This window comes from Homalodisca vitripennis, chromosome X (assembly GCF_021130785.1).
Source record: "Homalodisca vitripennis isolate AUS2020 chromosome X, UT_GWSS_2.1, whole genome shotgun sequence".
Lineage (NCBI taxonomy): Eukaryota > Metazoa > Arthropoda > Insecta > Hemiptera > Cicadellidae > Homalodisca > Homalodisca vitripennis.
In genome coordinates this window covers 60,051,234-60,078,834 of record NC_060215.1, presented here as the reverse complement: position 1 = coordinate 60,078,834, position 27,601 = coordinate 60,051,234, and the positions used below count along the sequence as shown (strand labels likewise).

Below are 27,601 nucleotides of genomic sequence, written 5' to 3'. Positions count from 1 at the left end.
TGTATTTTCAGCACTCACTTCAGGTTTGCTGCTGAAGTGCTGCCTCATACAATGACTCCGTACCTCAAGTGGGTTTCCATAAGTGCATGGCATGCGATTTTTGCTGTTTCCCAACTACACTTTTTATTTTTTTTATTACATAGGTGGCGGTGTTTAGCTTCTTGCAGAGGCTGTCAATATGTGGATTCTAGGATAGTTTAGCGTCCAAGATTAGACCCAGAAGCTTGGTTTCCTCTTCGTTCCCCCTCTTACTCCAAAGTTAATCTGCTTTGTCTTCGATAGGATTTTCGGCTAGGTCATTTGAAAAGCAGTGGTCATTTGAAGAAAATTCAGTCTAATTGCATCTGAGGCTACATATTCCTTTTGAAAGAAACTAAATAATAAAGGAATATATTGTGGAAAATACTCAAGTATTAGTACAGTTATAGATGACCCTAGACTCAAGGTGGTGCAATTTTGAGTTTGGAAAATACTTTTTTATGTTAAATTAATAACCCTATAAAATAACTTCTTTAACTACTACAGAACAATTTTTTAAACAGTTTTTTTAATAATCATTCTATGTTAAATTGCAGGCATTTACAGTACAAAAATTGGCCAATTTAATGACCAGACCAGAATAAAAACAGCTGGAAATAAAAATGTGAAATTATTGCAGTATTTACATGAATTACAGATTTAGGAAGTGACATATTTTATATTCATTTATGACTATAGAAAATTGTATTTTTGTAATTAAATTTTTAACTTAAGTTTAATATGTTTACTGTACAGAACAAACTGTAAAAATTGCAAGTTTTATATTCAGCCATTTTTATTTGGGCCTGATTACAAAACCGCTTGAAATTTTTAATTTAAATATCGACATTTTCACATGGAGTGATCAAATAAATATATTTAACTCTTTCTGTATTTAAGGGGCAATTAAAAGACTATGAATTTAACATCAAAAATACCTTCCTACTACTGTGATAAAGAATTTGCAATATGCAGGGTGTAACAAAAAAGTTGGGCTGGCTATGTATTTTCAAACTTGTTGAGTAATTCTAAGCTAAAAATGAAGAATAACTTTTTTCTAATTTCCACTTCGTTTAGCCTCTAGCCACCATTTTGTATTTTGTATTAACAAATTATTACATCTCTAAAACTAGTTTTTTTGTTATTTGGCTTTAAAAATTTTCAACGGACGCCATTTTGTTAATATAAAAGAAAATAATGCAATTATTTTTTATTTTCCTCTTACCTATTCAACCTATGTGCCAAATTTGGTTCCTTTAGCCTTACTAGTTTTAGAAATAATAATTTGTTAATAAAAAGTAAAAATTGGCGGCTAGCAGCTAAACGAAGTGGAAATTGGAAAAAGGTTGAACTTCATTTTTAGCTTAGAATCACACACAGAATTTGAAAAAACTATTTTGTTATATATATATATATATATAAGGGCTGTGAGTTTAACATAAAAAATACCTTCCTACTACTGTGATATAGAATTTGCAATATACAGAATGTAACAAAAAATTTGGGTTGGCTATGTATTTTTAAATTCTGTGTGTGTGATTCTAAGCTAAAAATGAAGAATAACCTTTTTCCAATTTCCACTTTGTTTGGCCGCTAGCCACCATTTTTTATTTGTTATTAACAAATTATTATCTCTATATAAAATAGGGCCCATGAGGGATTATCATGAATAGTCACTACTGCAAAACTTAGAGAGATAAAACAACTTCAATTCAATTGCCAACAAAATAGTAAATATTTGGAGAAATACCAAATTGATATTTTCAGAAAAGCTATCGGCCTTCATTTCATAAATTCAGGGAAGTCTTCAGTGTTAATGTTAAATTGAGACATGTTGCTATGAACCACATATACTGAGGTTCCTGATTAAACATTTTCCTATAGTTTTTTTCTATTTAAGTTTCAGAAACCTACATATTGGTTCTTTTCAATATATTTTGAAACTCCTATTGTTCAAAAATTGCTCATAAATAAAATAGTAATAAGATTTCTAGGCACTAAAATTTACTTTCTTGTTTTTGAGAAAGTGTTTTAATTTCTGTTAGCCAGTAAGTATTTATTATGAAAAATAGATATTACAAAGTTTAGCTGAAGTTAATTTTAATTTACAACATTTACTGCAGTAATCTCCATTGTATTTTAATGTGAAACACTTAAAGCTTACCTTGTATTTAATTCTTTATATTATACATTAAATTAACTTTAAAAAAAGTTCAGAAATCTTTAAAAACAATAAAACTTACTGGTTTAGTGGGACTGGAAAGGATATACCACAACCCATGGTGTCTCCTTTGTAACATTTAGGTCCAAACTTTTCCCCAACTCCACATCCTATGAACACTTTACCATCATCAGCATGGTAAGCAATTGATCCTCTATCCCAGCCAGGAAGCCGATTTTTTGGATAATCCTGGAATAAAACCTTAAGTTTTAGAGTGAGCCACCATTATACAGTTATAAATTTTGCATGCCACATTTCGAAACTAAAGTAAAAGTCAGTTTTCCATATTGTTGTGTGAAATCATACAATTATTTCACACTACAATTAGTTAATCCCCTAATGGCTATGGATTTGAATTGAACTTTGAAATTGATAGAAAATATTATTAGTTTTTAATGTTATTTTACAAATACCAAGAAAAAGAAAATAAATTGTTATTAAATTAATAAACCAGAGAAACATATTTTAAGCTAATTCATTATAAAACTAAACATAAAACTACAATGTGTTTCAACTGCCATTCAATGTTAAGGAGATGCTCATTAAGATACTTTTACTACTAAAAGTATGATGTTGTGGTGAGTGACAAGACTGTTGACCAATCGAAGACTACAGCGTGCTCAGGCGTCATGAGCATGTTACACAATTTTTCCAGTAGTTGCCACTTATGAAACTTTATCAACTACGTAAATGCCACATTCTTTATATTCTACATTTAATTATCAAAAGGAAATATCCTGTTTAGGTGACTTTAGCTCTGATATTAGTAAACAACCTAAAAGAAGGGGAGTCACATTATTGTTAATTCCAATTCATTGATCAACAATTTTCAATAGGTCCTTTACTGTTCAGATATTGATGACCGTGCACGCTTCTGGGTGGGGGTTAGGGGCTAGCTGCTGGGGGCTTGTGAGGTTATACTTGTTGCGTGTATGTAGTCAACTGGTGTGTTAGTGTGGTTGAATGTGTCTTTGTTTCACGTTCTGCATTTTGTTTGTTTTTTTTATTTGTTACAATATATATTTAAAGCTTTTTATTTTGTATTTAATTAATGAAGTAACTAAAACTAATAGGTTTTTTTACAACATGTAGATACATTTTGTAAAATGATTGTGTAGTCCATGAGACCTGGTTTTAAGAACACATTGTAATTAGAAATTACAAAGGACACCATTCATTATACAACGATGTACATTTTGTGTGAATAAAGCTATTTGAAATTGAAATCTCTGGAATTTATTTCATTATATTGATTTTTACTTTAAGTTAATTTAATTTTAAATAAGTTAAGCCATATCGTTATTTCTATTTACAGCATAAGTTAATAATTTACCGTACCAGTATTAAACTATTTGAAATTCATTGTATATAATATGAAATTGAGTAGTAGAGAGTGCTTGATAAACCTAACAGGCATTTATTCCCTTAATTTCAAAATTAAATAGTACACAAGGCTCTACTTAGAACAACTCAATAATGCTAATGATTTGTATTAAAAACTATTTATCAATGCATATATTCGCAAACATTTACTTTTTATATTGTATGCATTTTCTTTTATTATGAATATACACCCCCACTTAAAGAAAGACTTGTAGTTTTTATTTGGAATATATTATTAACTATTTTTTATGTGCATGTGTTTAGCAAAGAAAGAAACAACATATTTTTACATTGGAATTATGTACAGTTTAGATCGTTTTGAGATTGAGCAATCTCTACAGCTTTACTTCTGCCTCAGTAGTTAAAGTCTAATTTAATTAACTATTCTATTCATAGCATTCCAATTGCAAGCTGACAATGCTGTTTTAGCAATAGAGTATAACAAGACAATGTTTTCCTTTTTATATTTCAATTACGTGCTTGCTAAAAGTGCTGTATGTGTGCCAGTAGGTTTTAATTGATGTGTTCCTTTCATAAATATGTGAGCAAATACAGAATATTATATTTATTGTATGTTTACATAATTATATATTACAGTGCATTCTTTTAAAAACATCAATAGAAGGTAAGATATAAAGCTGCCAACAGTGCAGGACAGTGCTTGAACAATGCTCAATGATGAAATAAAACTGCCTGGACAGAGAGGATTGTCGAACACCCCTATGTATTCTTAACGTCATTATCTAACAAATGAGGCAGAGTACTGTCTCTTAAACTAACCTACCTTTAAACTGATGGAATAGTGAAATTGCTTTTCAATAAATTATTTGTGCTTTGCAAATCTTTTAATCACAAAATAATACAACCTATTGCCAAATGGGGCTTACATTTTTAGACTTCTGTGGCAATAAGCAACTGAAAACACTTACCTTTTCTGTTAATCCGATGGCAATGAAACAATTTTCACCAGGATCTACTATTTCTATTTCAAAATAATGGGATGTTGTATTTAAAGGTTGTTTGGCTTGAGCTAATCCTACATCCAGTATACTGGTTCCTTGGCCATTATATTCTAACATCTGTAAAATATAATAAAATATCTTATTATAAGATTACTATTTGGAAAAACAAGTCAACAATCACAAAATCAGATACTCATGACCATTTCTTAAACTACATAACAACTTATGGTATCAAATTATGGAATCTTGTTTTTAACTTCAATTAAAAAGTGTGTGTGTGTGTTTATAAGTGTCTCTGATGTCAAAAATATGTAAAGTTCATTTTGAGCTTCTATGTTGTCGACTTTATTTGGATCTCTTCAGACGAACATGATTCAGGAGTTAAGTCTGAGACAGTTCAAATAAAGTTAACAACGTTAAAAATCAACTTAACATCTTTTACATCAGAGACACTTATAAATAGGTGAAGTAGCAGTCTCATTGTCTCATCAGGTGCGCAATTGAGTGCACTACGATGTTTCTGACACAATCTCTAAGCACGGTGGAGCAACCGAGTTTAAACATAACGTAGCTATGGTAGGGTTGATTCAATTTAAATGTTGAATTTAATAAAAGGAAGGTGAACTGTAGCTAATAATATAGTTATTTTTCAATACGATTTAATTTAATAATTCTAAAAACTCTACTTAAAATGTATAGGAAATGTATATTAAAGAATTTAAAAAAGGAATAACATAACACATATGGCAAGACTAGACAGTCAAATACTGATGAAATGGGTGATCAGGTAAAAAAGGTACAAAAAGATTTAAAATACAAAAATTAAGTGACAAAAAAAGAATCTTTTAACACAAAAATTAAAAATACTTTCTACTTGAAAAATAACAAATGATGAGATAGGAAATAAGTATTTATGTATATATATATATATAGCCAGACAAGAATATTAAACCATCTAAAACAGGACCTACATTGTAAATGCTTCAAATTTTAAACCACCATAAATTTTAAAAGGGTGATCCCTTTGAGGTTGGATTTGTGGCATTGTACTCTAGTAATAAAGACCTTTAATTTGATGTATTACTTAACCTATGCTCTCATTTAAGATTTCCTTCTGATTCCTTGCGGGCCATCTTGAAATGATTAAAAAATGGTAGTTACTTCAAAAAAGAGATTTATTTATATCTCTTTGTGCAGTAATGATGTATTAAGATTTATTGCTTTACCTGTAATCGTTCGGGAATTATCAAGCTCATGCAGGACATAGTAATAAAACTATAACAAAGATATATAAATAAATTTTGAAAGTAATTATTTTGTCAATATAAAAATAGAGAAGGGGAATGCCAAATGTACAAAACCAATTCCAGTCTTGTTATGATTCTTGATGTAAGTTTAAATCAAGTAAAGAAAATAAAGTTAAACAAATGATCACTTCTTTCAATAGATTTTTATGCGGTTTTGTTGAAGTACCAATTAATAAAACAAGCAAAAATTAATTAATTGTTTTTAATTGGTTTTGTATTAATTATAAAACAAGCAAAAATTCACTTAAGTTAAATTGTAGCCCATTTAGTAAACTTTTATTTTATTTTTGTCTTTTTTTCTGAAAAGTTCAATGCAGAAATAGTTCCAACATATCAGAGAAAGCACTCAATTGATATTTGCAAAAAAATAGAAGAATAAAGTAGTTACAGTACCAGGCATCCAAAGAGTAGTCACCATCAAATACTTAGGTGCCTAAGTGTAACTATTAACAAGAACCTATTATGGAACCAATAAGTAGATATAGTGTGAGGAAAAATTAGTTTTCGAATGTACGTTTTAAAAAGAGTGAAATATATCTCGGATAAGCCTAAATCAAGAAGAACAGCCTACTTTGCTCTAATTGAAACACGTGTTCATTATAGTCTTGTAATTTGGGGTATTTCCACAAAAGACACATGCAAAGGGTGTTTGTATAGCAGAAAAGGGCTGTCAGAACAAAGGCCAATTTTGGACATCTACACCTGCTGTGAAGCTATTAAAGAAATGAAAAACCTCACAGTAGTTTCACTATACATCTTGGAAACAATTCTTTATGCTTCAAGGATTACCTGAAGAACTGACACCCATTCATACTCTATCAAGGTAACAACCATCTACACAATACCCGCACATCATCTTACACAGTTTTCAAATAAACTCTCTTATACAGGAGCCAAATTCTCAAATAACCTATCAGAAGCAACAAAGAATTCATAAGATGGATTTGAAGAACAAATCTTACTATTACTTGTTAATATATCTTCTTTAATTGTACACCCTTGACTATTTTAACAGTAATTAATGTAAATGAACTATATTGTGACGCTCTTTTTAAATTTGATGTTTATAAAATACAACATTTCTGATTCTGAAACAACTCTACATGAATGTCTAATTATAGGCCAGTTAGTTTCTTCAGTCTGTAAAATATACCAGAAAATAGTTTAAAATATACTTTAAGAACGTTTAGAAACAAATAATCTTTTTAGTGAGGTCCAGTACATATTTAGAAAAAGTAAATCCACAATAACTATTATGAAGAAAACAGGATTTTTCAGGGCATTTGCCATCACAATGTTGATTGTTATTTGTTCAATAAACTTCAAACAAATAACTGTTATTGTAGACTTTTTTGTAAGTATAATTGATCTAGATTCAAGATTTTATTCATCATTAATCATACAGTGATGCAATAGATTTCGTCAATATCGATACAACATAATTTTACTTTTTTATTGCTTGTTGAGTTGTTGGTAACTACTATATTTAAATGAAAGTTTAAATAAATATAGAAAAATAAATGTAGAATAACATAATAAATAGCTACAACACTATATACAGTACACTGTAATAGTTTTAACATTAAAAACATAGATTATCAATAGATTAAAAGACATACTATATAACCACTATATTTAAGTGAAAACTAAAACAAATATAAAACATTATAAATAGTTATAACACTATATAAACTACACTGTAATAGCTTCAACAATAAAAACGTAAATTATTAATAGACTAAAAGACATACATTTATGAATAAATAATTAGACAACAGTTAAAAACATAAAAAACAATAAACTAATAAAATTTAAAACAATGAACAGTGAATAGCCTATATACGTTACATCAAAATTTATTAAAATACATACATTTAACTATCTAATCTGAATTTAGCTTTGATTAAAAATGAGTAAAAGATGTCCTTAAATTTACCATAATCAGTAGCTAGATAGTCATCAACCTTGTAGAAAACTTGTTCCTTTAACCACTTTTTCAAGCAATATTTGAATTTATTAACAGAGACAGTGTGAGCGGATTGTGGCAATTTGTTAAATAATCGATTTTTCATGCAAAATATGCTGTTATTTGTTTTTGTAAGTCTAGCAGGTAGTAAATCTAGGGCATAGTTATTTCTTGTGTTATAGTTATGTATATCAGATCTAATTTTATATTTATGCAAATTTTCTTTTACGTTTATTAGACAGAAATATATATATATATAAACATGGGAGTGTCATTATTTTTAATTCTTTGAAAATGGGAAAACAAGATTCACGATTGTCCAGTCCTTTTATGGTCCGTAAAGCATATTTTTGTCATCTAAAAACTTGTTCCATATAAGTACTATTTCCCCATAAAGTAATACCATATACAATCTGAGAGTGAAAAAAGGCATAATACGCATTGATCAACATATCACTACTAACACACAGTTTAAGTTTTCTTAGTAAATAAATGATTTTAGATAGCTTTTTGCAAAGGTATTTTATATGTACATCCCATTTCAAACTGCTGTCTAAGTATATGCCAAGTAGTTTAATAGACTCTGCTTCAGTTAATGTAGTTAGTGAAAAAATAATTGATTCTTTTTTTTTTATTTATATTCAAATGATTTGTTTTAAACCAGCTCTCTGCAATATTTATAGATACATTCTGATCTACTTGCAATTTTCTCATGTCTTTTCCACTCCAAACTAAAGTAGTATCGTCTGCATATAATACCGATTTACATGGTATTATTTACCTGGGAAATCATTTATTGCTATTAAAAATAGGAATGGTCCCAAGACAGATCCCTGGGGAACACCAGATTTAATTAATTGAAAATTAGATCCATCATTATTTTGATATACCATTTGTGTCCTGTTACACAAGTAGGATGTCATTAAGCCAAGTTCCACACCCCCCAAACCAAAACATTGCAATTTTTCCAATAATATTTCATGAGAGACACAATCAAAAGCTTTGGTCAGGTCAATCAGAGTAGCACATGTCAATATTTTATCTTCAAAACCGTTCAAAACATAATTAACAACACATTCAACGGCCTTAATTGTATTCAAACCTGGTATAAAACCAAACTGTTCAACACAAAGCAAATTATTATTAATAAAAAAATTATATAATTGATCTTTAATACATGCCTCAAAAACTTTACTTATTACGGGGATTAATGATATTGGTCTGTAACTTGATGGATCAGACTTTTTTCCTTTCTTATAGATTGGTATTACCTTTGTAAATTTTAACACATCTGGGAACACACCTTCAGTTAAGGCTCTATTGAACAAGAAAACCAATGGCTTAATTATAAAATCAATGATTTCTTTGATTATTCTATTTGATAACCCATATATGTCTTCACTATTAGATGTGCTAAAATTACTGACAATCTGTTTTACCTGTTGTTCACTTATTGCATGCCAGAAAAATGTTTTATTTTGCATTATTAAATTATTATTATGTAAGTATTGATTTACAAGTAAGGTTGCTCCCATGACATCAATAGGTTTGTTAATGTTCATTTCTGTTGATGCATTAATGAAGTAGTCATTAAAATCATTAGACTTAATTGGACACTCAGATTTCTACTGTTTCCACCAGATTCTTCTCTAACTACCTTCCATGCTGCTTTGCACTTGTTTTTAGAATTTGCAATAAATTCATTATTGTGTAACATTTTAGCCTCATTAATTTTATATGTGTAATGCTTTTTTTCCTTCTGATACAGTTCTTTTAATTGTTTTTTCCTGTCCAACTCATCATTATTACATTGGACATATAAGTTATAGCATACAATTACTCTTTCTTTAATTTTTTTTCAACTCATTGTTGTACCACTTATTTGTTTGCTTTGTTTTATTATGTTTGAATTTATTAGTTTTTATAGGACAGCATTGCTCAAATGTATTTCTAAGATAACCTAACACATTTGTAAATAGCAATTCTACATTCCGCTCACAGAGCATATAGCTCCAGTCAGTCTCACTTAATATGTATTTAAGAGAATTGATAGCCTTTACAGACAGCACTCTAAAACTACAAGGTGATGCATCTTTCTGTTTGCTTTCTATATTCTCCCTAAGTATCTGACAATAAAGGCCATCATGATCTGATATATGTGGTTTGAAAACTTTGCATTCACTTACATTATGTACATTATTAGTTATGATGTTGTCAATACAAGCCAATCCTCTAGTAGGATTTTTGTTTAAACAAAATAAATTATAAGATGTCAGAAGGTTAAGAAAATTTTGAGACTCTTGTGAGTTTTCTGAAATATTTACATTGAAGTCACCTGTGATAACTAAGTCATATTCAGGCATAAACCTTCTGGTAAGAAAACTTAAAAAATTGTCTAATTTTGTCAAGAATAAGTTGTTATCAGACTGAGGAGTACGATATATACTAACTAAAACTATGTGGTAACTTATTAAAACAATAGCAACTACTTCAAAAATACTTAAAACACAAAAACAATTAACATTTAGTATTTCAAAATTGATGCTTTCCTTAATAAATATGGAACAGCCCCCACCTCTATGAGGTTCTTCTCTACAATACATGTCAGCCACAACAAAACCTTCAGGTACGTAAAGTGATTTTTCATATGAGTTAAGCCAGTGCTCATTTAAACTGACAACATTACAATTAAATTCATTCAACATTACTTCTAACATTCCAACTTTTTTTCTTAATGACTGAATATTTAAGTGAACTAAATTAAGTGGTGTAATGTTTATTACATTTTTACTACTTATACAACATGACATATTTTTTATTTTATGATATCTATTTATGTTGAGGCCAACTTCTTCTGTAGATAAGGTTTTGTGACTGTTGGTCTTCCATTTTCTGAAGTGAAAACGTTTCCCAAGTCTTTCTGATTCATTACATCCACATCACTTATAAGTTGTTGAGGTTTGAATGAAGGGTCCCCAATTCTTTTCTGATTATATTTTACTACCGCTTCACATATTTGTTCTGAAAGCCACATTTTCCCATGAGTGTTGAGATGCATACCATGTCTTGTGTGATGTTGTCGCATTGCCTTACTAGATTCTACAAGAATAATATTAGTATATTTTTTACTCAATTGTTTAAGGTTACTATTAACTTTTACCTCACTGTTCACACATGACCAGTCAGATAGATCATATCTGTGAGGGACATCTACAATAACAAAATTATGGCTCTTCTTTTCATTCACTACGTTTTCAATTCCAGTTATGAATTTATCACCTTCATTTCTTGCAACATCATTAGTTCCACCGATAATTACACATAGGTCTTCGTTTCCTAAGTTTTCTTTATTAATGGTTTCCATATTTAGAGCCTGTTCAGATCGTCCACCAGGTCTAACAAAACCAATTGCTTCATAAAGGTTCCGCTTCTTATTTACATGCCATGATAAATTTTTCCCATGGCTGTCAGCACATATTAACAATTTTTTCTTCGGTTTTTTTATTGTTACTGAGGTATCTATAGTAGTAGCTTGCTCTTCATCTATTTCAACACCTGTCAATTTATTGCTTTCACTCTCTATAATATTAAGTGACTCAAAGCGGTTGGGAGATATAAAAGAAATTTCTGGTTCAGTGTATGTTGATTTAGGTGTTATATTTATTTTATTTAATCTTCTTCTTACTACTGTAGAGAATAATAATTCCTTACTAACGTTTCCTGTTTTTGGCAGTTCACTCATAGCAGCATCAATATGATTAGAAGTAGATGTAGGTGTATAATGTCTCAAATTTTGTAATTCAAATCTATGGTTGCCCACAGAAGACTCCTTACATCTGCTGTTATGGCCACTATTGGTAATTCTTAGTTGATTTTCAAGTAGTGCTATATTTTTTGTTATAAGTACTATTTCCTCTTCTTTTTATAGAACTAGAGCCTCTAATTGAGTGTTATGGCTCCGGAGTTCATTTACTTGCCTATTTGCTTGATTTAGGTCCTCATTTTGAGTTTTAATAATGATAAGTAAATTATTAACTTCATTTTCCAGTTCCTTATTGATTTCATTAGCGATGATTTTCATGCTTCTAAACTCCTCATTAATATCCATAGTTTCTTTATCTTCCAAAAAATTACTTTTAGAAACTATGCCTTCTTTTTTATTCTTATTATCAAAAATGCAACCCTTTTTATTTTCATCTTTTTTTTCTATGTTGTCTGTGGACAACAAACATTTTTCGCAGAGATACTCCAATTGAAGTTTATTTATTTTTTGGAAATCTTCAGTGCTCATATCAATACATTTAAAATGGTGCCATTTGCTACAAGTTCCTTTACACAGGACAGCTTGAGCACACTTGCTAACATTCTTAAAACATACACCACAGGGATATTTAGACTTTTTCATTGTGTACGAAAAGTGGTTTTAAAACAAGGGAGTTTAAGTTATATTGTTATTCAGCTGCAATATAACAACTTAAAATTGTGAAATCAATTGATAATATTAATAGTAATATATGTATAAATGTTCTAGTACTTTGATTTAATTTTAATTTCAATTTCAATTTAATCGATTTACCCTTTTTATTTAACAAAAACACTGAACAGTATTTTATTAATTAAACTATAAGATTGCAAGTTAGCAAACTTGTTTGTTATCAGATAGCACAGATGTATTAAACAACCTCAGTCAAGTTTCAAGGTCAGCAATCAAGATAAGAGTCAAAGCTTTATCAATTGACAATGTCAAAGTTCAGTTGTGCTGTGGTTGGGGATGGAATAGTCTCAAACAGGAAAATACCAAAAAAATTATAAATACCAGGAAAATGATTTAAATACTTAACCAAAACACCTTTTATACACTTTTCTTTCTAAAACACTAAAATGAACTTGATAAACACAATATAAAATTGGCACTTGTTGTCACACACATAAGCTCAGTCCACCATATATTTATCTTTAATGGATAAAAGTAATTAAATGGTAGACATTTATGTACATAACCAGAGCTTTTGATAAGTCATAAAACTCTATTGTGCAAATTGGCAAGTCTGAAGATAAAAGATAAAGCTTTGGATTAGCTTACTACATGTATATCAGAATGTAGTATGTTGAAATTTGTAATCAAACTAAATACGAGGGCTATTCGGAAAGTAGATTACGTTTTGGAATTAAAAATTAACAAAGTATAGGAAACAATTTTTATTATATACATATGAAAGCCACACTTAAATACTACTTTTCAACATAGTCGCCATTCAAATTTAGGCACTTATCATATCGATGGATGAGCTTGACAATGCCTTCCTCATAAAATTCTACCGCCTGTGTCTTCAACCAGTTTGTCACTTCTTGCTGCAGCTCTGCATCGTTGTCAAAGCGCTGCGTTGCCAGCCACTTCTTCATTGTTGGGAACAAGTGGTAGTCACTTGGTGCAAGATCCGGGCTGTATGGTGGATAAGGAAACAACTCCCATTGGAATGATTCGAGAACTTCACGTGTGCTATTTGCCGTTTGAGGTCGAGCGTTATCGTGAATTAACAGAATTTTTGAGCTCAACTTTCCCTTACGCTTGTTTTGGATCGCTCTTCTGAGGTTGTTTAACGTTTGGCAATACCTTTCTGAGTTGATTGTAGTGCCTTGTTCCAAGAAATCAACAAGAATTACACCTTTCTTGTCCCAAAAAAACCGTCGCCATAACCTTTTTTGCCGACATCGTTTGCAAACATTTTCTTGGTTTGTGAGGTGAACTTGTGTGTCCCCACTCCATTGATTGCAATTTGGTCTCGCAGTTAACATGTTTCACCCATGTTTCATCGCCAGTTACGATGCGATCGAGTAGTGATTCACCCTCTTTGTCGTAAGCATCTAATTTTGTTAACGCTGCAGCCATGCGCTGGTTTTTGTGGACGTTGGTCAGGATTTTCGGTACCCATCTTGCACGAAACTTGTGGAAGCCAAGCTTATCACTGACGATTTCGTATAACAAAGTTCGTGAAATTTGAGGGAAACTAAGCAAGAGTTCCGTTATGGTTAACCGTAGATTTTCTCGGACCTTTGCGTCAACTTTCTCAACAAGTTCGTCAGTCACTATACTGGGTCTTCCACTTCGCTCTTCGTCATGAACATTTGTTCGGCCCATTTTTAAACTTAATGACCCATTGTCGCACTCCACCTTCAGTGATAATGTTGTTCTCATAAACTTCACACAACTGCGATAGATTTCTATAGGCTTACAGTTTTTGGCAGTCAAAAACCTAATTACTACTGCGCGCACCTCACAGTTAGCGGGATTTTCAATTGCGGCAGACATTCCAAACAGGCACTGTGACTAGACGCGTTACAACACGAACTTCCCACTAGCACGGCTGGATAGCCACTGAGCGGTGGGACGTCCTGATACCAAGATGGCCCCTGGCGGCCACAGCGCAAAACGTAATCAACTTTCCGAACAGCCCTTGCATATACTGGAAACAAAAAATCAGGAGGTAAAACTGCCATGGAATATCACATCTGAAGCAACTTATCAAGGGATTGGATGACACTCTACGCAGTAAGTGGATGTAAGGTAGCACCTCTGCAAAGTGGCTAAGCAAATTTTCACTGAAGAAACCTGGGAGCAAGTGTTAAAAAATAAACTGTAACTGAGACAAATATCAGTAAGAAGCAACCAGACCGAAACATGTGTGATAGAAGAGGACAAGATTGTGAGTATTTATCCAGAACGAGATTACCTTAATCTGTTAGCCCCCAACAGAACTACACCACCACTGTAACCAGTATGGAAGATGGGGAAGATATGTTGTTGGAAATGGAGGCAAAGGCAGGTGATACTTTCAAATGACACTGAATGAAGCAAATCCCACCAACCACATCCACAGGTGAATTTCCACTACACTAGAGGGGCATCTGCTGTTCTGACAAGGTTCTCGATTGTATGGAGTTGAGAATTATAGTAATTGAGGAGCCTTGGATAAATGGTGGTTCCCTCATTTGACTTCCTTACAACGATGAAATGGTAATTTGGAAACATAGAGCAGTAGACTTAGGGCTTTTATCCTGACTATAAATTTCTGTAATTATGTTATTTCTGTAATTAATAAACTCTCTATCGCCCAGATCAAAATCAAGAATCCGATATTGTTGGTGGAAAATAATGTTCTGGCCCGACCCTCACAGTTAAGAGCACCACCGTGCCCGCACCGCCACCACTATATCTGTCAACTGGCCCTTCAGTGCCTCTATATTTTCACCTATGACCCTCTACTTTCCATTCTCTGCACCAAACAGTTTTTATTTACAATATGCTTTGACAAAATTTTAGGCAGGCAAGTTTCTTCTAAACTCTACAGATTAACTAAATAATTTAAATTCAGCAAGTGTAGTTTTTCAAATCCTGTCTCTAGGTAAATGACTTAATTAGGAGTGTTTAGGAGATGAAGCTGAAAGTATTCCTCAAGGAATTAAAAATAGTATGGCTACAAGTTCGCGGAGAATATCTATGCAACTTAATATCTCAAAAACTCATGTGTTGTGAACTTTACACTTAAACAGATTGTATCCATTTCATATACAAAAAGTACAACATCTTCAGTCAGGAGACAATGCTGCATGTCTGCAATTCTGTGAATGGATTAAAACACATTGTTTTATTGTTCCAAGAATACTTTTTACTGACAAAGCTACATTTACTCGTGATGATGGTGTTAACAACACCAGGAATTTTCATCAATGGTCAGACGAGAATCCTCTTGCTACAACAGTCAATAAGTTCAGTGTAGATTTTCAGTACATGTGTGGTATGGTCAGGGCCGTCCCCAGTATTTAATGCGCCCGGGGCAAATCATGCCTTGGGGGCCCCCCACATAAAAATTACATTTCGTCAGTACAGCCATACCAAGTAATAAGAAATTTTTGGAAATTGTTATATGTAAATAAATACTCCAGTTTTCTGTGTGTAACAAAATACCAAATATATTATATATATATACATTTAAACATGTTTTAGAATAGATAATAGAATATTGAATAGACCTATATACATAGATATAAAGAAATTATTACTTTGGTTCTTTGGCATACAATACTTTTGTGGAACTTTAGGGCTATTAATAGTAGTAACAGATATAAACGCAATGCATAACTATTTCAATCTTAATGTCATAACTATTATTTACCTTTAACAGAGATAGTTTTATTTTTTAAAAGAAATCTTCCTAGCCTTTGCACTAGCAAACTTCTTGATAACGTCTTCTAACTTCAGCATTTTACATTCTTCGTTTTCAATAGACAGCATGGCAAGGGATGACAGTCTCTCCTGAGACATTGAAGAACGCAAGTAGGTTTTTATTAATTTAAGCTTACTAAAGCTTCTTTCACAACTGGCAACAGATATGGGAATAGTTAGAAGGATTCGAAGTGCAATCCATAAGTTTGTGTATAGGTCCTTTCTGTCTGTCTTCTTAATCACTTTTAAAACTTGTAATGGGGTTGCCTTAACTAGGCTTACTTCATTCACAATAGTTTTGACATGAAGGAGTTCCTGATAAAGTTCTTTTCCACTTATGTAGAGGTTTGCCCAAACGATAGGTGTTTCTGTAAATTTTCACAACATTCCTTCAAATCTTCTGCGTGAGGGAGTTGTTTAAGGTCGTATAAGAACCCCCATTTCAAGTTGTGGTTTGAAATCTGAATCAACCTTTTTTTTTAGGGAAGCCTGCATAATGTCCAATAGTGGGTAGAAAACGTTTCTTTTACATTCTTCTTCTGGGGTTGCTTTGTAGTCACTTTTACTTTCATAATCAAAAAGCTTATTTTTTGTTCTTTGGCGTTTTTCTTTAAACAATGGTTCCACGTCAATTTCACTACAAATCTCTTTGGCTTTTGAAACTGAGTCATTTAAACCGTCTTTACGAAAATCATCTATGAACTGTAAAGTTTTTTGCAGCAGATTTGATGTTAAAGCAATATCAGTGCTTTTACCTTGTAAGGTTTTACTTATCAAGTTTACCTCAAACAAAACATCGTGCCAAACAATAAGGCAACCCAGAAATGAAAAGTCTTCCATGTGAATTTGGAGGGACTTAGCTTCAGATGAGATTGTAGGGTCATTGACAGTTTCACTCAGTTCTACAAGAGCGTCAAGGACGTCTTTGTACTGGTATCGAACGGCAGATACAGAACTTATTCAAGCCTCCCATCTTGTTTCACAAACCTTTTTCCAAGTTAAACCTTTAACATGGTCTCTGACAACGCACCAACGTTTTGGAGATGATGCGAAAATAGTATAAATCCTTTGAAGGATTCCAAAAAGTAGAGTAGACTTGACGGATGATCTGGCTCCATCTGCAACAACCAAGTTGAGGCTGTGACATCCGCAGGGTGTAAATACAGCTAAAGGATATTCTGAGGATATTCGTGATTGGACCCCTTTTTTAGCTCCTGCCATGTTTGCGCCATTGTCGTACCCTTGCCCGCGGCAGTTACTCATGTCCAAACCACATAACTCTACCTCTTCTGTTAACAATTGAGTCAATGCTTCCCCTGTTGACTCCTCAGTAATCGTGTAGCCTATAAAACTTTCTTCAATAACAATTTCACCATCGGTCTACTCTTCTTCGTGAACATAGCGAATGGTGAGAGATGTTTATTCCTTATGACTTACGTCTGGCGTACAATCCAACATAACTGAGAAGTACCGTGACAGCTTTATTTTCTCGATTATATTGTTTTTCACCTCCTTTGCCAGACAGTTTATCAACTCATTTTGAATATTGACACTTAACATTTGAACTCGATATTCACTCTCTTCAATGCATCTTAAATGTTCCATCATAACCGGATCAAACTCTCCTAGTAACTGGATAAGGCCAAGGAAGTTTCCGTTATTTTTTGTAAAAAGTTTTGTTGAGTTTCCACGAAAAGCCAAGTTGTGTTCTGCTAAGTAAATAATAATAGCAATAATTCTTCTTAGTATGTTTTGCCATCTCTCGGCTTCTTTTTGTATTTGGCCCATGAGCTCAGTATCAATTGCTGCATTTTGGTCGATTCTACGTTCAGCTTCAATCCATTGCTGGGTAAACTTAAAATGCTCAGATGACGTTTCGTGAGATGAAGCTCGCTCATGAAATTTTTTCCAATTATTGAATCCTTGCTTTTTGCCAAAACTTGAGTGTGGATTATTGTCAAATAAACGACATGGAAAGCAGAACACTGCATCAGAAGAGCAAGAATAAACTAACCACCGCCTTTTCACTTTCTCGCCATTTTCTGCGTGGCGATATTGAAAATCATTTGAAAAATGACGCTTTTCACTGTTTAGTGGATAGTCATCATTACTTTTTTTTAATGACGGAGCACCCCTTGTTATGATTTCATCTCTCTCTCTGACAGTTAAATTTTCAGGCCAAGTTGACGGGTCATTTGAAAAGTTTTTATTTTGGTAGTTTAACATTTCAACAGTTCCCTTCTTAAACTTGTCACTGGTTTCCTCCTTCAGTATTTCAGCAGTGTCCTCTACCTCAGTTAAAATTAGGTCTTGTTCACATTCATGGTCGAAGTCCTGGGTATTTGAAGTAGCGAGTAAAGATGAAGTAGGTTGTTGGGTAGTGCCCTCAGCTATTGTGAAGAATTTTGTCACCTTGGGTACTTTACTTAAAAGAGCACTGGAGCTAATTCACTGTCTTTTGTTAATTTTCGTCTCTGAGCACCTTATAGGTTTTTAGACATTTTAATAAAATAATCTGAAATAAAATTAAACTTCTTCAAAAAATTATGCTTGTTTACTTAAAATGGAATTAAAAATTAATGTTTAAATCTGTTGGTCTACATGTTGCGTAGTTTTCATGCCTACGCTACGACATGCAAGCTAAAGTGCACATAGTACCTCGGTCGAAACAACATTTACATAATTATTACCAATACATATGACAACCAACACATATTTAACTACCACATGTCTGTAGCTTTTGTATATGTAGGTACTAATACAATACGAAGCTCACCTCTCACGTACACATTTGCTTAATTTCACAGCTCTAAGTCTCTACAAACACTAAACACGCGAGAGTAGTTAGCAACCTAACCTATACGGTGTAGACGCAATGACAGTGACAGTTGGAGTTGCCAAATGGTCTAAGTTGTTCTTGCCGCGCGGTGTTGCCAAACTTAACTTACTAAAAATAAACAGTATTTTTAAGTATATGGTTCAAACCAAGTTCTTTTTAACAAATATTAAGGCACCGGATGGGGGGTTTGTATGTATATAGTAGAATATCGTTGAAATTTTGTTTTACAAATTTAATATTGACTATGAGTAAGGCACCTCCTAGCCGCGGCGCGGCGCCCCCTTGGCCGCAGCGCCCAGGGTGACCGCCCCGTTCGCCCCCCCCTTCGGACGGCCCTGGGTATGGTATTGTAGATGAGAATCAATTGGCCCTTTCATATTAGAGAAACTACTTGTAACAGACACATACATGGAACTTTTACATAGTAGATTGTTTACTTTTCTGGAAAATACACCACTTTTGACACAGATTAATATGTATTTTTAACATGACGGTGCTCCTCCGTATACTGCTTATCGAGTTGGAGAATTTTTAAATGAACACTTTGCAGGCAAACTGATTGGTGCTGGATGAGTTAACTGGCTGTCAAGGTCTCCAGACCTTAACCCACTGGACTATTGGATATGGGGTTGGATGAAAAGTGGAGTTTACAAAGTGAAAGTTAAAACACAAGATGAACTGAGTACTTGAATTTATTATGCCCTCATAAAGGAAAAGAAAGATGTTCTTACAACAGCAATACAATATATTCAAAAGCATGTTAAGAAGTGTAGAGACTGCAATGACGGAATTTTCAAACCATATTTATAATGTAATAAAATTATTTATGTTTTATTTAGAACAGTATTGCGATGGTAAATTAAATTTATATCACCTCAATTTTTGTTTTTTTATTATGATGACACAGTATTTATAGGGTAATACAATTTACATTAAATTTGAAAAGATTAATTTAAAATTTGTTGGCTATTGACTTTATTTACATCAATTTTGTCAGAATTAAATTCTCTAAAATTTTTGTTCATGGATTTTAGGCCTATGCATTTGTTGGCCATTTGAAAACATTACAGCACCTCATAAGTAAAAATGTGTTTTTTACAGAAAGTTTTGTTTTTTAAGCAAGTTATTTGACAAACTAAGGCACTTACAGCTCTTGGACCTAGTTTAGTTGATTTTTCAGGTCAAAATTCATATGACATTTTCAAATGCTTGTCTTGATTACCATTCTAATGGTTTCAGTCCAGTTTTATTTAATCCTCGAAGTAGAAGTCTGGGAAAAATCGTTTGCTAACCTTACCTCGCTAACGAAGCATTTCTGTACATATACATTTATACATATATACAGGGTGATTCATGAAGTTCTCCCCCCACTTCTACAGCACATTGTACTAGTAAAAATAATGAAAAAATGTTATATAAACATAGGTCCGAAAACGCTTCGTTAGCGAGTTACAGCTAGCGAAAGATTTCGCCTGAATTCCTGGGTAAAGAGTAAAATAAAGCCATACTGAACTTTTGGAAAGGTTAATTGAGTAAGAAATATCGTGGATTCTTATGTATTTTTACCTGATAAAGCTAATAAAATAGGTTTCAGAACTGTACCTGTAGTAGTTTTTGAGGGATTCAGGGTTAACCCTAGAACTGTTAATCGACATAATTATGTCGGTTAATGCCGCTTTTGTGGTGTTAACCGTCAAAATTTTGTCGATCAAACATTCCCTCGTATAATTACTTTTTATAATATACTCCGGTAACGTATCGATATAATTCATGCACCATTGGATTCGGGAAGAAAAATGCTAAGGAACACATGAGTTTTATTCCTCTTTGTATTATGGTTATGACGTAGCAAGCTTGTTATTTTGAACGTAAAAGAAAACGCGACGCCGTTTGTTGTGACCGCCATATTGCCGCTGCCGTTCTGTATGACTTTAGTGCCGAGCTGTGGATATTTGTAAGTTTTAATAGTTTTACGCGTGTTTTAGTGTCGTATTTAATGTGTAGTGTGTTGTTTGATGTCGTAGTAGTGTAAACATATATATTTTAGAATAAATCAATTTCTATTTACTGAAATATGTTTGAGAAATTACCGGCTTTGTGTAGGCTATGGCAAAATGACTTGGCTAAAATTCATTTCACATAGTTTGTTATTGTTTTCACTTACTAAACGTTATTTATAGCACTCTTTTAGCTCTGAAGTAACTATTTATTTTTGGTAAATAGATAGTTTTCACAATAATATATATATTGCCTGTAATTTCTTTGGTTATATATAATAACTGTTTGGGTTATTCTATATTTTTTCAATATCTTTAGTTATATTTATATTTTTCTAACTACATAATATTTCCTATTACTTATAAACCATAAATTTATAAATTTTGATATAGTACAAGCTTTAGAAACTATTTTATATTTTGCTGAATGAAAATTTTTCGCAAAATTTTTGAATAATGGCAAAATTTAACTTTTTTACTTTTCAAAAAATAATTTATGGTAATTATTTCATTACTACTGTATATTCTATTTTATTCTAAGTAATAAAATATGCAAAATAACATGTATTCATAGATAAATGTATTAGCAAAACTTGTTTTACCAAAGTCTTACGTGTACACCCGATTTTCAGAATTTATACGCATCGCTGCTTTTTGTTCTATAGCTTTATGATGCTTTCATAAATGTGTATAATGTTTATGTTTTTCTGAAACTAGATAAAATTTGACACAGAATGGCTATCTCACTTATAAATATTTCTCACTATAACTTCATTTGCTAGGTATGGTCCCCCCCAAATTTAAGAAATATTTTTCGTAAATTTTATATTTGATTAAAAAAAGTGTTTATTAGAAAATTTTTGATGGTTAATTTTACAATATAGTGCAATTCTACGTTTAATTCTGAACACAAAAAATATATACTTTTATTTATATTGCTCTTATTTTATATTTTTAATATTTTTTTTAAAAAAAACCTTGCGTGAAGCTCCAAAACAGCCCGACACTACAGGATGAAATGACCGCCAGTTCTAGGGTTAATGCAAAAAATTGGGGCACGAAACAATGTTTTTTTTAAGTTTGATGTACAATAACTTTGTTAAATTGGTAATAAATACATAAAATCAACAAACATTAGTTGTAGAGAATTTAATTCTGAGAAAATTGATATAATCAAAGTCTAAAATAAAACAGGAATAAGTACCAAAAAATCGTTTTTATTCAGTATAATACATTGCTTGCTGTAAAGAGATACCGTACGGTATTTAGTTAAAATAAAACAAAAACAAAATGTTTGTTCCTTAATGATGAGATAAATTGAGAAAACAAGATTAACTGTTAAATAAACTTGTTTGTAAATAAAAATATCATGTTTTATTACGTTGTATTTTTTATATAAAAATTTACATCAAATGTTCGAAAATAAATGAAGCAAACATTTTCCCATTATTGTTTACTAATCATCGAAATGCAGTTTTTTGTTTTATTAATTTCTAAGTTGGTAACGCACGAATAACAGCTGATCAACAATGGTATTCTGTACTGTTACGTTAGAACTGTGTATTAGTGGTGTTTTGCAAGCTACAGCAGGAGATCGGGTTCTGTGAATCGTGTTATTAAATGCAATTTTTCTGTGAGTTATAATTCGATTGTTTATTCAGCGAAAAAATGCCTTACTTATTTACATCAGAGGAATACGCTGATATGGTTTTTATTTTGGGTTACTGTAATGGTAATGCTAGAGCTGCTGTAGAAGAATATGAACTACGTTACCCTAATAGGAGGATTCCAGATACCAAAACAATTTCAGGAACTTTTCGTACTCTTCGGGAATCAGGATCACTACCAAGTACTAGAACCAATTATGAACGAGCTGTCCAACTTGATGATGATATTGTTATTAATGCTGTTCATCGCAGTCCAGGTGTAAGTACACGACGTATTTCTAGGCGGATAGGAGTTTCGCAGTCAACGGTGTGGAGGTCACTTAATCGAAACGAATTTTATCCGTTTCATAAACAAAAGGTTCAACATCTACAGCTAGGGGATGGTCCGCTTCGCTTGAAGTTTTGCAACTTTTTGAATATTAATAATCAACTCTACAAGCGTATTTTGTTTACGGATGAGGCACAATTCACTCGGGATGGTGTCAATAACTTGCACAATGAACACTCATGGGCAGAAGAAAATCCACATGAGGTAGTGGAACAGAACTTTCAACACCGATTTAGCGTCAATGTCTGGTGTGGCCTTTTGCACAATCGGCTGATTGGATCTTTCATATTACCTGGACACCTAAATTCTGAGTTCTAGTTGCATTTCTTTCAAGAAGAGTTGCCGCAGCTGTTATAGAATGTTCCTTTACATCTCAGACAAAATTTGTACTTCCAGCATGACGGAGCACCTCCCCACTTTTCACGTGCAGTTTCTGCTTACTTAAATCATCAATTTCCTAGACACTGGATTGGTCGTGGAGGGCCTCACCCTTGGCCACCAAGAACACCAGATCTATCTCCATTGGATTATTGCATCTGGGGATGGATGAAAGACATTGTATACAAGACAAAAGTGAATTCTCGTGATGAATTAATTGCCCGTATTATGGATTCGGCTGTGCAGATACAGGGAAGTCCTGAAAAATTAAGAAACGAAACAAAAGCAATACACTAACGTGCTGCAAAATGTATTGATAATGATGGCCTCATTTTCGGCCAACATCTATGGCCAACATGATGGCCAACATCTATTATAAAAAGGTGCGTACGGTTGATTTTGCTTAAAACTAGTAATGTATTATACTGAATAAAATTGATTTTTTGGTACTTATTTCTGTTTTATTTTAGACTTTGATTATATAAATTTTCTCAGAATTAAATTCTCTACAATTAATGTTTGTTGATGTTATGTATTTATTACCAATTTAACAAAGTTATTGTACATCAAACTTAAAAAAACATTGTTTCGTGCCCCAATTTTTTGCATTTAACCCTGAATCCATCAAAAACTACTACAGGTATAGTTCTGAAACCTATTTTATTAGCTTTATCAGGTAAAAATACATAATAATCCAAGATATTTCTTACTTAATTAACCTTTCCAAAAGTTCAGTATGGCTTTATTTTACTCTTTACCCAGGAATTCAGGCGAAATCTTTCGCAAGCTGTAACTCGCTAACGAAGCGTTTTCGGACCTATGTTTATATAACATTTTTTCATTATTTTTACTAGTACAATGTGCTGTAGAAGTGGGGGGAGAACTTCATGAATCACCCTGTATATACATACATATATATACATTTTTTTTACTTGTTTTTAGGTCTACCATCACCTGTTAAAATGTGTTACTTTCCTCTCAGACCAACCTATACATATGATGATGAGCCACTCTGTAATCAGATCAGTAACTGGAGAGTATCTTACAAGCTTTCACTTTCTGATCATACAATCAAATATTTAGCCTAGATGCTTCAAATTTGGTTGAAGCATCTTTTAATAAATTGAAGGAAAATTGACTTATTGTGTCAGTTGTTGGCAACATACAATACTACAACTTCAATACATACAACATGTTAATCTATGAAAAATTGATAACTTGAAAGGATAACAGGGTTGTTTAAAAAAATCATATACTAGCATATCTAATAGGCTAGAATATTTTGTTTTTTTTATATATATAAATTGCATATTACCTGCCCATTCAGAGTAATGTCATGTAGACAATACCAGTCCTCTTCTCCAGAATCCACCAGCATTAAAGTTTCATCTTGTGTAACAAAGTTAACATTTTCTCCCATCTCCAGATTATTCCGTTCATGTTCCATGTTCATGATGGAAAACGAAACTTAACTTTACACAATCTATAACAAAAACTGTGTACATTACAAAAAATATCAAAGCGATTTTTCAATAAAAATTGTATATATATGTACATATACAGGGTGTAAATAAAGTCTTGTATGGGCTTGATAATTCCCCAAACGATTACAGGTAAAGCAATAAATATATAGTGTGTGTTTTAAAAGCATGGATCGCTTTTGTTTCCGAGAGGGGTGTTCTGGGATTCATTTTTCTATCAAGAATCAAGAAGCTTTAATGTCAATAAATACACAAATGTGCAATAGACATTGTCATGAACATAACAAACATGTATTATACATAAAAACTATATTACAATTTAATTATTTTCCTTTAGGTGGTTGATGTATTTATGATAAGATAAATATTATTCCAGTGTTAAAAATTAAGTGATCCACTAAAATACACATTTTATCAAATAGAAATTCACAAAAACAAGAAAAAAAAACAATTAAGTACCAACAGTAATACAAAAGACCTTCAACACTAAGGCTTAAAATTCAAACAATTAAAATTACCGCTTAAACACAGTTATAAATAAATAGCAAAGTTAAATACAGATACAATAATTTTTTTAAATAACAAAGTTTACAGTTTACATTGATGAACTTGTATCACTTGTCATATAATTTGTCTATTGAAGGTTGAGCAGGATCCAATCATGCTTTTACCTTAATTAATTTAAATGAGCTGCCATTTCGTACTGGGTCGAGATAGAAAGCTCTAGCTTCCACTGTTCTTCTTCTTTTATAAAGACCTTTCAAATAAAGTATCACTTAATAGGTCTCTAAAATAGGTAAATTTAAAAATGTTGAGCCACCCCCCCCCCCCAATCACATTTTGGGGAAATCGGCAAAGTTGCAACACTGACTAAAATGTTCACTTCTATTTCCTAGAAAGGTGTCCCAAGTTCCATCCCTCCATCTCTATCCATCAGAGGTGCATTCAACATTATATTGTTTTGGTCAGTAGGACGATTCCAGTAAGTTAATAACGTAAAACTCATATTTTGCCGCTCTGGCCATTACTTTCACAATTACTCTATAATTATTTAATTCATTATCATTTTCTGTATTAAAAAGCCCCATATCAATTTCTAGTGTGAATAGGTCATTCAAGTGATCTATTTACACCTATCTCTGCTGAGCCATTACTGTTATTAAACAGATTTATAAGAAAACTATTAATTACAAGCCATGTTTTAAAACTAAGTACCATTTTGGAATTTTTAGAAAGACCCATTCACTTTTTGTAACTAAATTATTTTAATTTGAAAGCTGGTACCTTCAAATACTTTTCAACAATATTGAGACACTTGTCACATCAAACAACCAGCTTTTGAAAACCTTTCTCGAAGAAATCTGCCATAATAAAAATATAAAATAATACACTAGGCCTAATGAAAACTACCCGAGGGCCTATCAGCCTACACAGGAGTATTGTTTATAATTTAACTGTTGTTAATGGAGGTAAATTAATGAAAACTCACCTAATACAACTATCTAACTGTTGGACCTACCCAAGGTCTAATCGGCCTACCAGAGAGCAGACTGCTTAGCCTACCCAAGGACTGTTTGCTCTACCTATGTGCAAACTGCCCTACCCGAGAGCCAACTGGCCTACCTTTGAGCGGTAACAACGACCTACTGCCAACTAAATCTGCTAATCCACTTAAATTAATGTTTACATGAGTGTAAGTATTACAGGATTTATATATTCTTTTTATATTTCATCAGATTAATTCACTTACAACTCTAATGCTGAGTCTGTGCACCTTCATGATAGGCATCTAATACTAGGTATATGGTATATGTTTTCAAGATGGTAAATGTTGATGAAAGTTTGTTAGTAAAATTAACTTACAAAAATTATGAAAATTGCTTTTCTGTATTTAAGACTAAAGCATGTCTTACCTCATATTTATTGGCTAAACTTACCTTATTAACGTTCTTGAAACCTAAGTGACTTTTGCTATAACAACTTAATTAAACGAAAATTGTTAAGAAATATAGCTCAGTAACAAGAGGTTAGGACCGATTTATAAATTTTTGACATTGGTCTCTAATTTCTTTTAACTTTAAGAAATGCGTGTTAATGAGAAACATGTTTTTTAACAAATCACTACCATTTAGGAAAACATTACTTCCCAAATACACTTTAATCTCGTGACAATAAAATAAACATTGTTTACTTTACTGGAATTGAATTAATTAGTTCTAACTGCTGAGAAGTGAAACTAGTAGGGATATGGTTACTGCTCATGCTCCACTAGACAGAAACTTGGTCCTTAGTAGTCAGTAACATTCAACATTGTACTGCATTGTTGGAAATAATATGTTTTGGAAACATCTTTTTTTTCATTATCATGCATTGAATTATTTGGCATCGAGGTATTTCATAATGCCTAATAGCACTGTCCTGTCAATATTGGGTGTCATGAAGATAACCATTTTCTCTCTAAAAGAAACTGTAACATTAAAATGTATTCATCCACATCCATTCATTTCTAACGCTAAGGTGGCATGAAAAACTTGTAAAGAAGCAGATTATTTGTTATTTCAACATTTGTTTTTTTTTATTAACACTTTGACGTTTGACCAATTGGCGTTTTGTATATCTGCCGAATATGCGGATAGTGTCATAGGGCTATCTGCTCAGCTCTTGGTTGGGAAACCAACCGGTCGTTCTTATTGTAACTATTAAGTTATTTTATATAATTTGTCTTATAAGGTCATACTTAGAGGTTATGTTCTTACATTCTTCAAGCAGTTTTTGATGCAATTAATAGTATTTTTGTGAAAATGAGTCAAAATAAGAATGATCCTTAAAG

The 27,601-nt window shown here is 32.1% G+C and overlaps 1 protein-coding gene across 2 annotated transcripts in view; it reads right to left on the bottom strand.

Moving 5' to 3' along the window:
• Positions 1–27,105, bottom strand: part of LOC124369052 (SPRY domain-containing protein 3-like) — a 38,439-nt gene extending 11,334 nt beyond the window's left edge. The window contains exons 1-4 of one of the 2 annotated variants that reach the window (XM_046826753.1): positions 26,709–27,105; positions 24,606–24,773; positions 4,552–4,701; positions 2,262–2,428 (exon numbers count right to left, since the gene is read on the bottom strand). In XM_046826753.1, the coding sequence (XP_046682709.1) occupies positions 2,262–2,428; positions 4,552–4,701; positions 24,606–24,743 (455 nt within the window). In that variant the 5' untranslated portion in view covers positions 24,744–24,773; positions 26,709–27,105. The remainder of the gene's footprint in view (positions 1–2,261; positions 2,429–4,551; positions 4,702–24,605; positions 24,774–26,708) is intronic. The other variant, XM_046826752.1, reaches the window with a different exon arrangement.
• Between the last annotated feature and the right edge of the window lie 496 nt (positions 27,106–27,601).